The sequence below is a fragment of the Australozyma saopauloensis genome, chromosome 5 (assembly GCF_035610405.1).
Source record: "Australozyma saopauloensis chromosome 5, complete sequence".
In the NCBI taxonomy this organism is placed as follows: Eukaryota; Fungi; Ascomycota; class Pichiomycetes; order Serinales; family Metschnikowiaceae; genus Australozyma; species Australozyma saopauloensis.
Genome location: NC_086135.1, coordinates 1,330,175 through 1,342,949, shown reverse-complemented (window position 1 = coordinate 1,342,949; position 12,775 = coordinate 1,330,175). Strand labels below are relative to the sequence as shown.

Below are 12,775 nucleotides of genomic sequence, written 5' to 3'. Positions count from 1 at the left end.
ATGTTTCACAAATCTCGCATCCTGTCTAGTCCACCTCTGTATTTATGTTTCCATATGCGCGAGTGAAATACTTCAACCCAAACACAACCACCTCCACCTTAAACCACACCAGCAATTTTTGCAGCGACGCAAACTGAAATTCCCTACCCCGCACACTGTATGACCTCCACTAGCAAAGGCTCATAACCCCCAAACATATATATACCGCTGTCCCGTCCGCAATGATGGAGACAGACCTGACCTACATTATCCAGTATCTCCGATCGATAGTGATCCACTCGCTCGATACGTTCAATTTTGCCAATGCCGAGTTTGCTGCCGAACGACTCGTCGCGGCTGTTCCCGGCGATGCAGACGCCATCTATTTGTACAGCTTGGTGCTCTATCGCCAACAGAAGTATAAAGCCGCTTTCAACCGAGCCGCCGAGGCTTTGGAGGCAAACGAACATTTGGGCTGTGCCTACATTTTTGCGCGACTGTGTCTTGAATTGAACAAGTATAAGGAGGGCGTTTTTCGCTTGTTGAGCCTAACCCATTTGTACAACGGCTCTGGCAATTCGCTGCTGTCGTCGGGTGAGTTCATGCCTCTGGGCGGAACCAGCAGCGGCTCCGCTGCTTCACAAACTTCTGTGTTTACGCTGCCGATCCAGCGTCATTCGTACGAGCAAAACCGGCTGATCTATCCTGAAGAGTCTGCGGTGTACCATCTCCTTGGAGAATTGTACAAGGCGCAGGGAGATCTGAAAAATAGCATTCTCAATTACCAAAAGTCGCTACGTCTCAACCCTTTTGACTTCAGCGCGCTCCAGGAAATAGTTAGCGCTGGCGCGGAGGTGTCCGTCAGAGCCATCTACAAGTGTTCCTCCGGAGGGCCCATCAGCGCCAAAGACATGGCTCTCTCGGCCAATAGTGCTACGAGCGGAACCACCAGTGCGTCCTCTGATTCATTTGGAATTTCTAATCCATTTTCAGCTCCTTCGGCAGCACATCAGTTTCTCCCGCCGGAGTTAACTACCCCAAGAATACTCAATCCTGGAATCCCCGATGCTCCTCTCCGGCGATCTCATGGTATTAATATTGCACAAAGTCATGAACAGAGTAGTTTCCATCCGCCGGCAGCTCGCTTGAGTGGATCTAAAACACCAACTGCTACCGCCAAGTCCTTCTCTCATATGCGTAAGAAATCCGAGGTTGGGGAGGGTCTGCGTAGTCTCAAGAGAAACAATTCGGCCAGCATCTTACCTCCCATGGCTACACATGAAATCGAGGGGGCCGATCTATATTTGCGGCGCTTGTATAGTGTATTTGCAAGACTGGCCAAATGCTTCTTCAAATACGACTGCTACAAAGCCATAAGAATACTAGAATCCCTTCCAGGGAATGAGCGCGACACACCCTGGGTTCTTGCGAAATTGGGGAGACTTCATTACGAGATTGTGAACTATAGTCAGAGCAAACGGTTTTTCGTGAGACTTCGCCAACTCGATCGAACCCGTCTCGAGGATATGGAATACTACTCTACACTTCTTTGGCACCTACATGAAAAGGTCGAACTCACATACCTTGCTAATGAGCTCCACGATATTGACAATCTGCTGGCCATCACATGGTGTGTAATGGGAAATCTTTTTTCTCTTGCGAGAGAGACAGACGAGGCCATAAAATGTTTCAACAAAGCCGTAGCGATTGATCTGCGTTTTACTTATGCGTACACCTTGAAGGGACATGAATATTTTGGAAACGACAACTATGAGCAGGCTCTCGAATGTTTCCGGTACAGTTTGCATTATGATCCCCGTCACTACAATGCGTTATATGGTATTGGCATGGTGTACATTAATTTGGGCGAGTATCAAAAAGCAGATTATCATTTCAGGAAGGCTGTTGCTATTAACCCGATCAACATCATTTTGATTTGTTGTGTGGGTATGGTACTCGAGAAGCTAGGTAAGAAGACGGCTGCACTTCGACAATATGAGCTTGCAAACAAGTTGCAGCCGCTCAACGCACTCCCAATTTTCAAGAAAGCGCAGCTTCTCTTCTCCATGCAGCAATTCCCACAGGCGCTCAAGGAGTTTGAGATTGTCAGGGAGCTTGCACCAAACGAGGCCTCTGTGCATTTCTTGCTCGGACAATTGTACCAGATCCAGCATGACAAGTTCCAGGCCATCCGGGAGTTTACGATTGCGCTCAATCTCGATCCCAAGGGCAACTATTTAATCCGCGAGGCGATGGAGATGTTGAAGGACGAGGCGTGAGGTGGCCGAGAATGAATACCAGACACAAAGATATAATTTGCATACCGTGAAAATCTCGGAATTTTTGAGAATTTTCTTAATCTTGATTCAAGCGCAAGTATCGATGATGGAGTTGTAGCAGGAGACCAGTAAGTAATGAACATGGAGTATTCATGGATGCATCAAACACCGTGTAGGCCATATTTGACCAGAAGACTGATTCAAAAACCAGCAAAAAACAATTATTTCGCCAAAGGTTCATTTTTTCAATCTAAAGTCCAACCAAAACTTTTCCCATATTTGACAACCACTGTCCGATTTTTGCACCCATTGCAAATACACCATGCCATACTACACAATACCACAATACACTACAATGACCTCCACAAACAGACCCAAAACCAACAATATACAAAAAAAAAAGACGAATCCCCACCAAAAACTACCGCCAAAAAACCACAAACCAAAAAAATCCGCTCCGGCACCATTCCACCCCCAACCCATTCCACCCATCACCCATTCCAATTCCCCTAACTCATCAACATTCCTCCTGCACGCTACCACGCACAACGGTCCACATGCACCGCCATCTCCAGTCAAACCCATCTATGTACAGGTCCCACCCGTACACCACACACACAAACGAAAACAGACGTGCATCTGTAGTTCCATGCCCAATCCATATCCATCCACCACCAACCATTCTCCATCCTCGCTTTCCCATCCACAATGCACTTCCATGTGGTGGCCCTCCTACTATTCGGGACGTCGCTAGCGTTCAATCTCTTCGGGCCCAACACCTACGCGAAAGGCGAGTCGGTGCCGCTTCTCTTGAACAAGATCGAAAGTGACCATACCCAGCTTCCATACCGGTACCACGATCTTCCGTTTGTGTGTCATGACCGGAGACAGCAGCCGAAAACGCTACTGTTGGGCGAGATCTTGAAGGGCGACCGGTTTTGGGACTCCATGTACGATCTTCAGTTTGGCATCGATAGGCCATGTGTGTACCTCTGTGCGATGTCTGCGTCGCTCATCGGGCTCAACCGCGCGGACCAGTTAGTAAAAAACGGATATGTAGTTCATTGGAGTGTAGACGGGCTTCCGGGCGCCACCACGTTCACGGGCAAGGCCGGCCTGGCCAAGTACTATGCGGCCGGGTTTCCTCTCGGGTTTGTGGAGGACGACATCTCGTACTTGTACAACCACGTCACGCTTGTGGTGCGGTACCACACGGAGAAGAACAAGCGCCACTCGATCGTGGGGTTCGAGGTGTACCCCAAGAGTATTGACGATGATCGCTGCTTGAACGACCACGACTACTACGACAACTTCGCCATTCTTCCACAGGACCCCGTCAAGAAGAAGCAGGAGAAAAACCATATCATCCACTATACGTACTCCGTCTACTGGCGCGAGGACCACACCATCAACTACAACAGCAGATGGGACTTGTACTACGCCAACGACAACTTGAAGGCGGCCAACTCCGTGCACTGGATCTCGCTCGTCAACTCGCTTATGTTGGCGGGGCTCGTGTCCTTGGTCGCCGCAACGTTCGTTTACCGTCTCTTTAAGACCAACCCTAAGCGCTCCAAGAGTGACCATGAAGACGATGATCTGTGGAGACAGTTGGCCCACAATGCCATGAAACCGCCCGTGTATGTCTCTGTTTTGACCACAGTGACAGCGTATGGTGTGCAGTCGATAGTGGCTGCTGTAGGTGTATTGGCGACCCTCTTTTTGAACAACACATTGCACTTTGGCTCCGGGGTGTCTGCGAGCGCATTTTTCAACAACCACCAGGGCGCCATCTTCACCTGCTCGTTTGTGATCTTGTTGGCCTCTGGCTTTGCCTCTGCCTTCATGGGCATCATTGTCCACAAACTCCTCGTGAACGAGGCTCCGGGCCACGTCTATCGTGGATTTTCCACCTTAAACTTGTCTTTCATGTTCAGCGCAGTCTTGCCTTCAGTGATTCTTGGAGGTATGCTTGTGATCAACTGTATTGTCTGGGCCAAGGAGTCCTCCAACGCTCTTCCGTTCGGTACAATTGTCTTTATCATGATTTTGTTCGCTGTGGTGGAGGTCCCATTGGGACTTTTGGGAGGTATTTTTGGAAACAAAGTCAAATTCCCCGTCCGTTCGTTCCTTGTCACCTCATACATTGCCCTGGACGAGAAAACACGCTCCTCTTTTAGATTCGGTGACCACAAAAAGGCTATTTTCCTCAGCACTTTTTTTGGCCTTATTCCTTTTGGAATTGTCTATGTTGATCTCCAACTCATTCTCAACACTATCTGGTTAGAGAAAACTACGTTCTTTTACATGTATGGCTTCTTGCTCTTCACGACCTTATTGGTGCTTCTCGTGGTTGCTGAGTCTGCCATTGTGATCACATACATCTCATTGACAATCTACAAAGACCACCATTGGCAATGGTTGAGCTTCGGCGCCTCCTCTTCGATTGGATATTATGTCTTCCTCTATTCGATCTACTACCACATATACCACCTCCTGATAGCCGACTTTGTCAGTTCTCTCATTTATTTCTCCTACATGGCATTGGTGTCTATCACTATTGGTGTTGGTTGTGGTGCGGTGGGTGTGATTTCAGCTCTCTTGTTCGTGCGCAAGATTTACAGTTCCGCAAAGAGAGAATAGGCCTGGCATTATCATTCAAAATATATACCTCGTAATAATTAGAATACCTTTAAACGCAACTTTACCATGTCTAACCGTAGTATTGTTTTCTTTTCGTCATTTGAGTAAAAGACATATGTATTTGTTCTCCATTGAGATCACAAATTGAATAAGCTTTGGAGAGATTCTTATTGCAAATCATGTTCTCGTGTGGACGACAATATAGTCGGGATACCAATTCAAATCTCAATCATATCAATCATAGAATTTATGCCAGTATTGAAAAAGATCGGTTATTGGACTGATACACCTACGTATCTGGCTTGTAGCCAAGTACAACAACATCAAGTCTACGATTCGGCACTCCATAGCGAGAGCCGCTTCTTAATCATGCATCTGCGTGTAATGTATTTTCTACTGTTTTGAATAGGCGTTCCACCAACGTGGAGTTAACTAGTTTAGTCCAAAGAGGAGGCACCAGTAATGATATCGACCAACTCGTTGGTAATGACGGCTTGTCTGGTTCTGTTGTACAAAATGGAGTAACGGTTGATCATGTCACCGGCATTCTTAGAGGCGTTGTCCATAGCGTTTCTTCTGGCAGAAACCTCGGAGGCGTAACCCTCAGCTTGAGCACTCAAAAGAGAGTTGGCCAAGGAGAACTCAGAAAGAGTCTCAGGAGTCTCCTCGTTCTCCAACTCGTACTTGCTCAAACCTGGAGCCTTCTCGATGGCATCGGCAGCGAAGACAGCAAAGTTGGATGGCTCGAAAGCGACACCAGAAAGGAACTTGTTGTACAAGATCTCGGTGTTCTCGTACTTACCCAAGGTCTTGATCTCGTCGGCCATCAAGGCAACCTCGTGGAAGGTTGGCTCGGACTTACCAACACCATTGAAAGCCAACTTCAACTTCTCGGCGTGGGTTCTGGCCATCTGGGCCTTGACCTTGTCACCAACAGTGACGACGTCGACGTTGCCCTCCAACTCGGCGATTCTTCTTCTGGCAGCCTTGGCGACCTGGGTGTGGATGGAACCACACAAACCCTTGTCGGAAGAGACCACGATCAACAAAGTCTTGTCGCCAGCAACCTCCTCAGGCTGAGCGTTCTCGTAGAACTCCTTGTCGGACTCGTTGAAGACTCTGGAGGCCTGCATGGCTCTCTGGGCCTTGTTCAATCTGGTGGAGGCCACAATCTTCATGGTTTTGGTGATCTTCTCGATGTTCTTGATGGACTTAAGTCTCATCTCAATTTCTCTCAAAGTAGCATAGTTTCTGGAGATTAGTATTTTGGAACTTAAAATTGGCAACAGCAAGCAAATGGCCGGATTCGGTGAGGATCTGTGGGAGTGTGGAGGGTTCTACGGCACGGTTTGGACCACGCTGATTGGCGATGCATGGAAGGGGACACACGCTCCACCAACAAAGGAATTACGGACTGAAAAACATCACTGGAGAATACGAAAAGAGCCACTCTGGCCCCACATTCAGCTTTTCTGCTCCCCAAACACGTGTGGGGGACATGAACGTTCACATCTCTTCAGCAGTGAAAAACCACCGAAACACAGCAACGAGACATGCTGCCGGCTCGAAATTGGACCGGTGATTGGTTCGACATACCTAGCGCCACTACGGGCAACCTGAACAGCAGCACCCAAACGGAACATGATGCAATTGTGATGAAGGAAGTGGTTCTAGGTAGAGCTTTTTCGAGACAGGTCGTTCGGTACCCGAGCGAGGCTGGGGATGTGATTGGTCGGGGAGGTAGTCACGTGACCGAGGTCGGAGATTGACTGGAATCAACGAATGAAGTGAAAAATAGGGGAGGGGTGTTTTTTGGGGGTTGTTGAATTGGTTTTGTTCTGAAGAATTATTTATTTGTTTTATTGTGTGTTTTGGGGGTTCAGTATAGCGAACCTATGGGGGAGTATATCCATGTAGAGGAGCCAGTAGGATTGGCTTAGTGTGACAATACATCAGAAGATGAATGGAATTTGTATTTCTTCAAGAATGAAATCTGTATATTTGCAAGAACCTTGATAATTTTTGTTCAGTAAAAAACTAGGTTCAAAGCTCTGGTGGTACAGCAGTAAGGCTTATCGATACGGCGCTCAACACATTTAACACACTTAACACACTCGACACTTACTCTAGACTAGAATCAAACTCAGTTGAGTGTTTGAGCTTCGACAACAATTGTACCAAAGTTCGAGTCTCTTGAAGATCTGCTGCTATCATCACTTTCGATGGGGCTTTCCACATCCCCCAAACTACATCACTTCCGCTTTTATCGTATATGCCTATATGCCACTAACATCTATTGAGATGGGTCGTTCTTCTGGTAGCCCAAGTATCCGGTGATTGGATGGGTCTCGATCATCTTCATGTACTTCAAGATCAATGGACGGCAGTTCTTCTGTGCGTCGGCGCCGTGGTACATCTTACACTTGCTCAAGGCGTCGCGGGTGACCTTCAACTCCTCGTTGCGAATATATTGTTCTCTCATCATGGACGATCTGGCAAGACTGACCTGTTCGAGGCTTTCGTAGTCGACATCGTCAAAGGAGACCAACTCGGGCCTGGTGTGGTTGTCGTAAGAAACTGCGGGGTTAGAATATGTTTTAGGGGCGAGCCGGGTGGCTTTATATATGTTTTTCCCGTGGGAAATGTGTGTACGTACCCATAATCCCTGTTGTTGTAATCTAGGTGTGAATAAGCGGAATTTTACTGGTTAGTTGGAGGTACACACACTACCGCGAGTAGGTTGAGTAGGTTGTGGTAAAGTAGTGATTGGAGTGGGAGATTTTTTTTTTCTGGGGTATGATGAATAGAGTGGAAAGGTTTTGATTTTTTGAATGTTTTGGGGTTGTAATGTTTTCGAGTGGTGGTGTGGTTGACTTCTGTGAAGATGTGTCTTGTTCAAGTAGGTGTATGAGGCGCTGTCAGAACGGTGTACTTTTTTTTCTGAAAGGAGTAGAGAGGAATTCGAGATATTAGAAATTTTGGACCTTTTCACTTTTGGTTATTGGTGAAATTTGGGTGCTCTTGCTCGCTGTTCCTGATCACCTTTCTTGCAATACACAATGAGAGCGGCTATTGAGGCTTAAGGTGAAGGTGAAGGTGAAGGTTTCGTAAAGAAAAAGGTTTTATAGATATTTTGGTTTTGTTTTTGACTACTATGTGTCGATTTTGAGATGGGAATGTGACTGATCGTTTGTCACAGTCGATGATATTTCAATCTAGTTCTGTCAATGACAATCTACTAAGTAACGCTTAATTATGTACCTATATTGTTTTGGTCTGAAATTTCCAGATAAAAAGTGGATGATGTATACTTTCGGAGAGCGCTTGCCTATATGGTGAGTGTAATTGCATCGTTAAACATCATAGATAAAAAGTGACCTAAATCTTATTAACTTTGGCATTGCAAGTTGTCACCAGGAATGGCCAGAAAATTTTCAGGCATGATTACTATAGAAGCGTGTCCCAGACTTACCATAGAAGCGTATACAAGACCTACAATAGAAGCGTTTCTCAGACTTACCACAAGAACTGTAGTCAGGATGATTATAAATGGTTAATTCAATATTAGTGATTCGAAATTTGGACTCATGTGAAAGTGTTACACTGGTATGCCCACTGACTGTAGTTGCCAAGCGCCGCCTGACTATCACTACCACTTTCCTTATTCATTCCCTATAGAAAGTAAAAATAAGCATCTCCCTCCTAATTCAACGTAAGTACTTCATGTAAGCAATAATACAATAATATTGGAACTCGCTCTTTATTGAAGCGGAACATGTGAACCACTGGTTCCCATAACTAAGGGACAAAGACGCACGTTAGCGCTCTAAAGACCATGGCTACCATGCATGTAAAACCGACAAAATTACATAACATACACTTGAAAACATGGAAAATTTTACACAATTACCACCCTCAACCACTTTGAAGACTATCACTGCCACTGGTCCCAACCCATCACTCAACACATTGAGTGACAACTAGTCTAGACAAAAAAAAGCGGTTCCTTCTACGGCATCTAATTCTACAAAAATAACCTGACCAAAAATATGTACCTCGAGTCAATATCATCATGTCCGGGTCAATATCATGTCCGACGGAGAAACACATAAATAGCCGCAACCACACACGGCCACGATCAACCCACCAAATTAAAAGTTTTCAATAAAAAAATCAAAACAATATCACTTCCATCAAAATCCACCGCTCCAAAAATCTCCCGCCCCCAAAACCACACCGAAACCTGAAAACCTGTGCCTCTTTCCCAATCATGGCTCGGCTGCAAAACGTACCGAATCGTCCTCCACATAGCCCATCCCACGTCTCAGACCCTTCCAACCTCCACAACCATACCACATTTCTTTAGGCAATTGCCACCAAAACCGCCCCGTTTTGAACAATGTCTGCTGCGGTCACGAGCCCTGCTCCGCGTGTGGCTCTCAACGCCAAGTACGTCGCCTACGCACACTCTGTGTTTGCATATTCGGCCTTTTTTTCAGCACTTGTGGTGGGATGCTGGCTCCATTACCACAAAATCGTGCAAAACTCCTCGTACGGGTATCCGGACGAATGGTTCCCCAGTGTTTCTGCGGCGATTGGGGATCGATACCCCGAGCGGTCCGTGTTTCAGCTTCTTATTGCCTGTACGTCAGGCCCTAGATTCTTGTTAGTGTTTCTCAATTTTTTAATTTTGTACAGCCCCGAGTGGCTGTGGCTGAGCTATACGCTCCTTTTTGCTGGTGTAGTTAGAACCATCACTTGTGGTGGGTGGGTATATATTACGTCGACAGATGACCACGATTGGCACGACATATTCATGATCGGGTACATTGTGCTCACGCTTCCATGGACCATTTTGGTGACCGTGTTGTCGCCCAAGAACACGCTGGTGCGCAGCGGCAGATTCTACACGGCGGCGGCGTTCTTCGCCATGCTTGTGCCCTTGGTGTACTTCTTCATCCAGCACAAGGTCCATGTGATTGCGGGCGCCTATTCCTACTACGCGTACTGCGAGTGGTCGTTGATTGTGCTTGACATTGGCTTCGACGCCTGGTCGGTGCTCGACTTCCTGGATGTAGAGATTGTCCTTCTGTCGAATAGCTTGTCTTTGGGCACTGCTTCAAAGAGCCAGAAATCCAAGGTTTCCGAGAAACCGGCCGCCAAAATTGCAGGTGCGGAATTAGAATATTCCTTCTTCAATTTCGCCGTCAACACCCTCAATGCACACATTTTCTGGACCGTGGTCACATCCCTTTTGTTGTGTGTGTGGTACTTTCCATTGTGGCACATGGGGATCTCTGGATATGAGGCTGCTGTGGCCGTCATGTTCATCGCTCCTCTTTTAGAAGCAGTGCCTCCATTCTCTTACATTTTCCGTAACTACCCGCTGATTCCTCGCATGTTGACCGTTGTTTTCGGCGTGGGTGCTTACAAACTCGAAGACCCAGAGCAGAAGCTCTTGAGTGTGACGGCCGGTGTTGGTTTCGGTGTCATTGCTATGGTTGCGGAATTTAGAAACTTGTCGTCTACTCCCTTTAAGCTCACCTCCTATTGGACCTCATTTGTGCTTGGTTTGTTGACCACCTCTGTGTCCAAGTACGCTAATCACTCCAATAACCCAGGCTGGGCAATCATGAATGAACATAATGGTGGTTTGAACGAAATTTACTTCGTTGTGGGGCTTCTCGCCGCTGTCGCAACAAACATCCCAAAACCTGCTGCTCCTGCAACTTCCACTTCAAGTGGCTCTTTGATTCTTGCAGCTCTTGCTTTGGGTGCCTACTTCAACTTGCTTAAAACTTTCATGAGTGACTCGTCTACTCTCGTGTTCTGGAATTGGGAGGGCTACCCAGTCCGTGGTCCTACGGCTCCTATCGGAGGTTTGCTCCATTTCGCCTCATTCGCTACTGGATTGATTTTATCCGTGAGATATTCACCAAAGGCTCTTTCATCTGTATTCTTTACCCCTGTTGCCTTAGTTTCAAGTGCGCTCATGGTTACCTCCACTAACTGGCAGGGTTTCATCGGCTCTTTGGGTCTCACTTATTATTTGGCTGCAATTGGACCAGTTATTTGCCACGGCTCTGTCGGATACAATACGACCGCTCTTTTCTTCCTCGCATTTTTTGTTTCCATTCTCCTTTCTTTGGCGGGAGTTTGGACAGTCGCATACGCTTTTGTCCCAGGTGGACCTTACTTGCGTGAAAAGGCCAATGCTGTGTTCATCGCGTCGATGGTTTTACTTATTGGTGGTGTTCAAAACTATTCAAACCGTAGATCTGTCCCCTCGGTGTCCAAATATGCGAAGAAGATCTCTCGCACATTCCAGTACACCATCAAAATTGTCACTCTTCTTCTTGCATTCTCGGGCGCTGTTTTCTGGTACAGAAAGCCCGCTGCTCCGTTTTCTCCAAACAATGAAAGCTCCAAGCAATTCACCACTGGAATTTGGTGTGTTCACTTTGGCTTAGACAACGATATGTGGTCCAGTGAGACCAGAATGAGGGATCTTATTCGCGACGCAGAGGTTGACATCATTGGGTTGTTAGAGACCGATACACAGCGCCTCATTGGTGGAAACAGAGATTTCACCCAAAAGATTGCTCACGACTTGGGTTTCTACGTCGACTACGGTCCCGGTCCAAACAAACACACCTGGGGAGCAGCTTTGTTGTCCAAATTCCCCATTCTCAACTCCACTCACCATTTGATGCCGTCCCCTGTGGGTGAGTTGGCACCCGCCATCCATGCAACTTTGGATATTTACGGCGAGCTTGTCGATATTGTGGTCTTCCACTCCGGTCAGGAGGAAGATGTCGAGGACCGTCGTTTGCAAAGTTTGGAGTTGCAAAGAATCATGGGTTCATCTGATAGACCTCTCGTGTTGTTGAGTTACTTGGTCACCGAGCCATTGAAGGGCAACTACAACACGTACGTCAGCAAAGAGTCCAATGTATATGATATTGATAGCACCGACTGGGACAGATGGTGTGAGTACATCTTGTTCCGTGACCTCAAAAAGGTGGCCTATGCCAGAATCTCGAGATCTACAATTACTGACACCGAATTGCAAGTTGCCAAATTCAAGCTCTTGAGCGATGAACAGAAGCAGTTGGACGAAGATTTCTTGTACGGAAATCACTATATTCCAGAGAGCGAGGTTCATCCGGACTTGAGAATGCCATCCGTATTGAGAGGCGAGGGCGTTCGTGGCCACTTCTACCACGTTTTCGACGAACCAAGATACTTCGCCGACCACCCTGGTCAAGTCTAAAAAAAGAGCATTACATGATTATGATCAAACCTATTTTTTACAATTGCTAGATGGGACCATTCTAGAAAGAGAACTAGTATACAAAAATACATATGACTTACAATAAGAAACAAAATCGAAGATTTCCGACATCCAATGAAGAAATTTCTTAGCATTCTTCAACCGAAACCGACTCGAAGCCCAAATTCATTTAAAGCCCACCTCCAAATATCACACCCGTACACCACACAATATATTTTTCACTCCACAGATCTACCTAACTCCAACACAGATCATGAACTCCTTTTTCGGCTCTGTGGGCATGGTTTTTGGCCGTAGGCCAATCCTCAACACCCTCATTCAAACGAGGAACAAGATGAAAACCAACAAGTCTGCGGCCAAGAGACTCGTTCAGATTTCCAGTGGTTATGTCAGAAAACAGGCCGGCAGAAACCACGGAAACGGCAATTTTTCGGCCAGCTCGCTCAAACACTTGGACGGCTGGGTTCCTGTGACCAAGAAGGGTGGCCACTTGAAGAAAATCAAGACTGTTTTGGGTGGTTAAGGTGTGCTACGGTGTTCTGTGTGGAAAACATGAATAGGAGAGCAAAAGGTGGATGAT

At 46.7% G+C, this 12,775-nt stretch overlaps 5 protein-coding genes across 5 annotated transcripts; 4 read left to right on the top strand and 1 right to left on the bottom strand.

Moving 5' to 3' along the window:
- Window positions 1–221: 221 nt before the first annotated feature.
- PUMCH_004486 (uncharacterized protein) lies at window positions 222–2,258 on the top strand (the record flags this gene model as incomplete). Its single annotated transcript, XM_063023421.1, has 1 exon — window positions 222–2,258. One exon carries the CDS (start codon window positions 222–224, stop codon window positions 2,256–2,258), a length of 2,037 nt encoding a protein of 678 aa, XP_062879491.1.
- Window positions 2,259–2,966: 708 nt separating this feature from the next.
- Window positions 2,967–4,901, top strand: PUMCH_004485 (uncharacterized protein; the record flags this gene model as incomplete). The annotated part of the gene is made up of 1 exon (XM_063023420.1): window positions 2,967–4,901. The coding sequence occupies one exon, from the start codon at window positions 2,967–2,969 to the stop codon at window positions 4,899–4,901; it is 1,935 nt and encodes a 644-aa protein (XP_062879490.1).
- Window positions 4,902–5,338: 437 nt separating this feature from the next.
- Window positions 5,339–6,124, bottom strand: PUMCH_004484 (uncharacterized protein; the record flags this gene model as incomplete). Its single annotated transcript, XM_063023419.1, has 1 exon — window positions 5,339–6,124. One exon carries the CDS (start codon window positions 6,122–6,124, stop codon window positions 5,339–5,341), a length of 786 nt encoding a protein of 261 aa, XP_062879489.1.
- A 3,176-nt stretch (window positions 6,125–9,300) lies between these two features.
- PUMCH_004483 (uncharacterized protein) lies at window positions 9,301–12,174 on the top strand (the record flags this gene model as incomplete). The annotated part of the gene is made up of 1 exon (XM_063023418.1): window positions 9,301–12,174. The coding sequence occupies one exon, from the start codon at window positions 9,301–9,303 to the stop codon at window positions 12,172–12,174; it is 2,874 nt and encodes a 957-aa protein (XP_062879488.1).
- Window positions 12,175–12,448: 274 nt separating this feature from the next.
- On the top strand, window positions 12,449–12,718 carry PUMCH_004482 (uncharacterized protein; the record flags this gene model as incomplete). Its single annotated transcript, XM_063023417.1, has 1 exon — window positions 12,449–12,718. The coding sequence occupies one exon, from the start codon at window positions 12,449–12,451 to the stop codon at window positions 12,716–12,718; it is 270 nt and encodes an 89-aa protein (XP_062879487.1).
- Window positions 12,719–12,775: the final 57 nt, after the last annotated feature.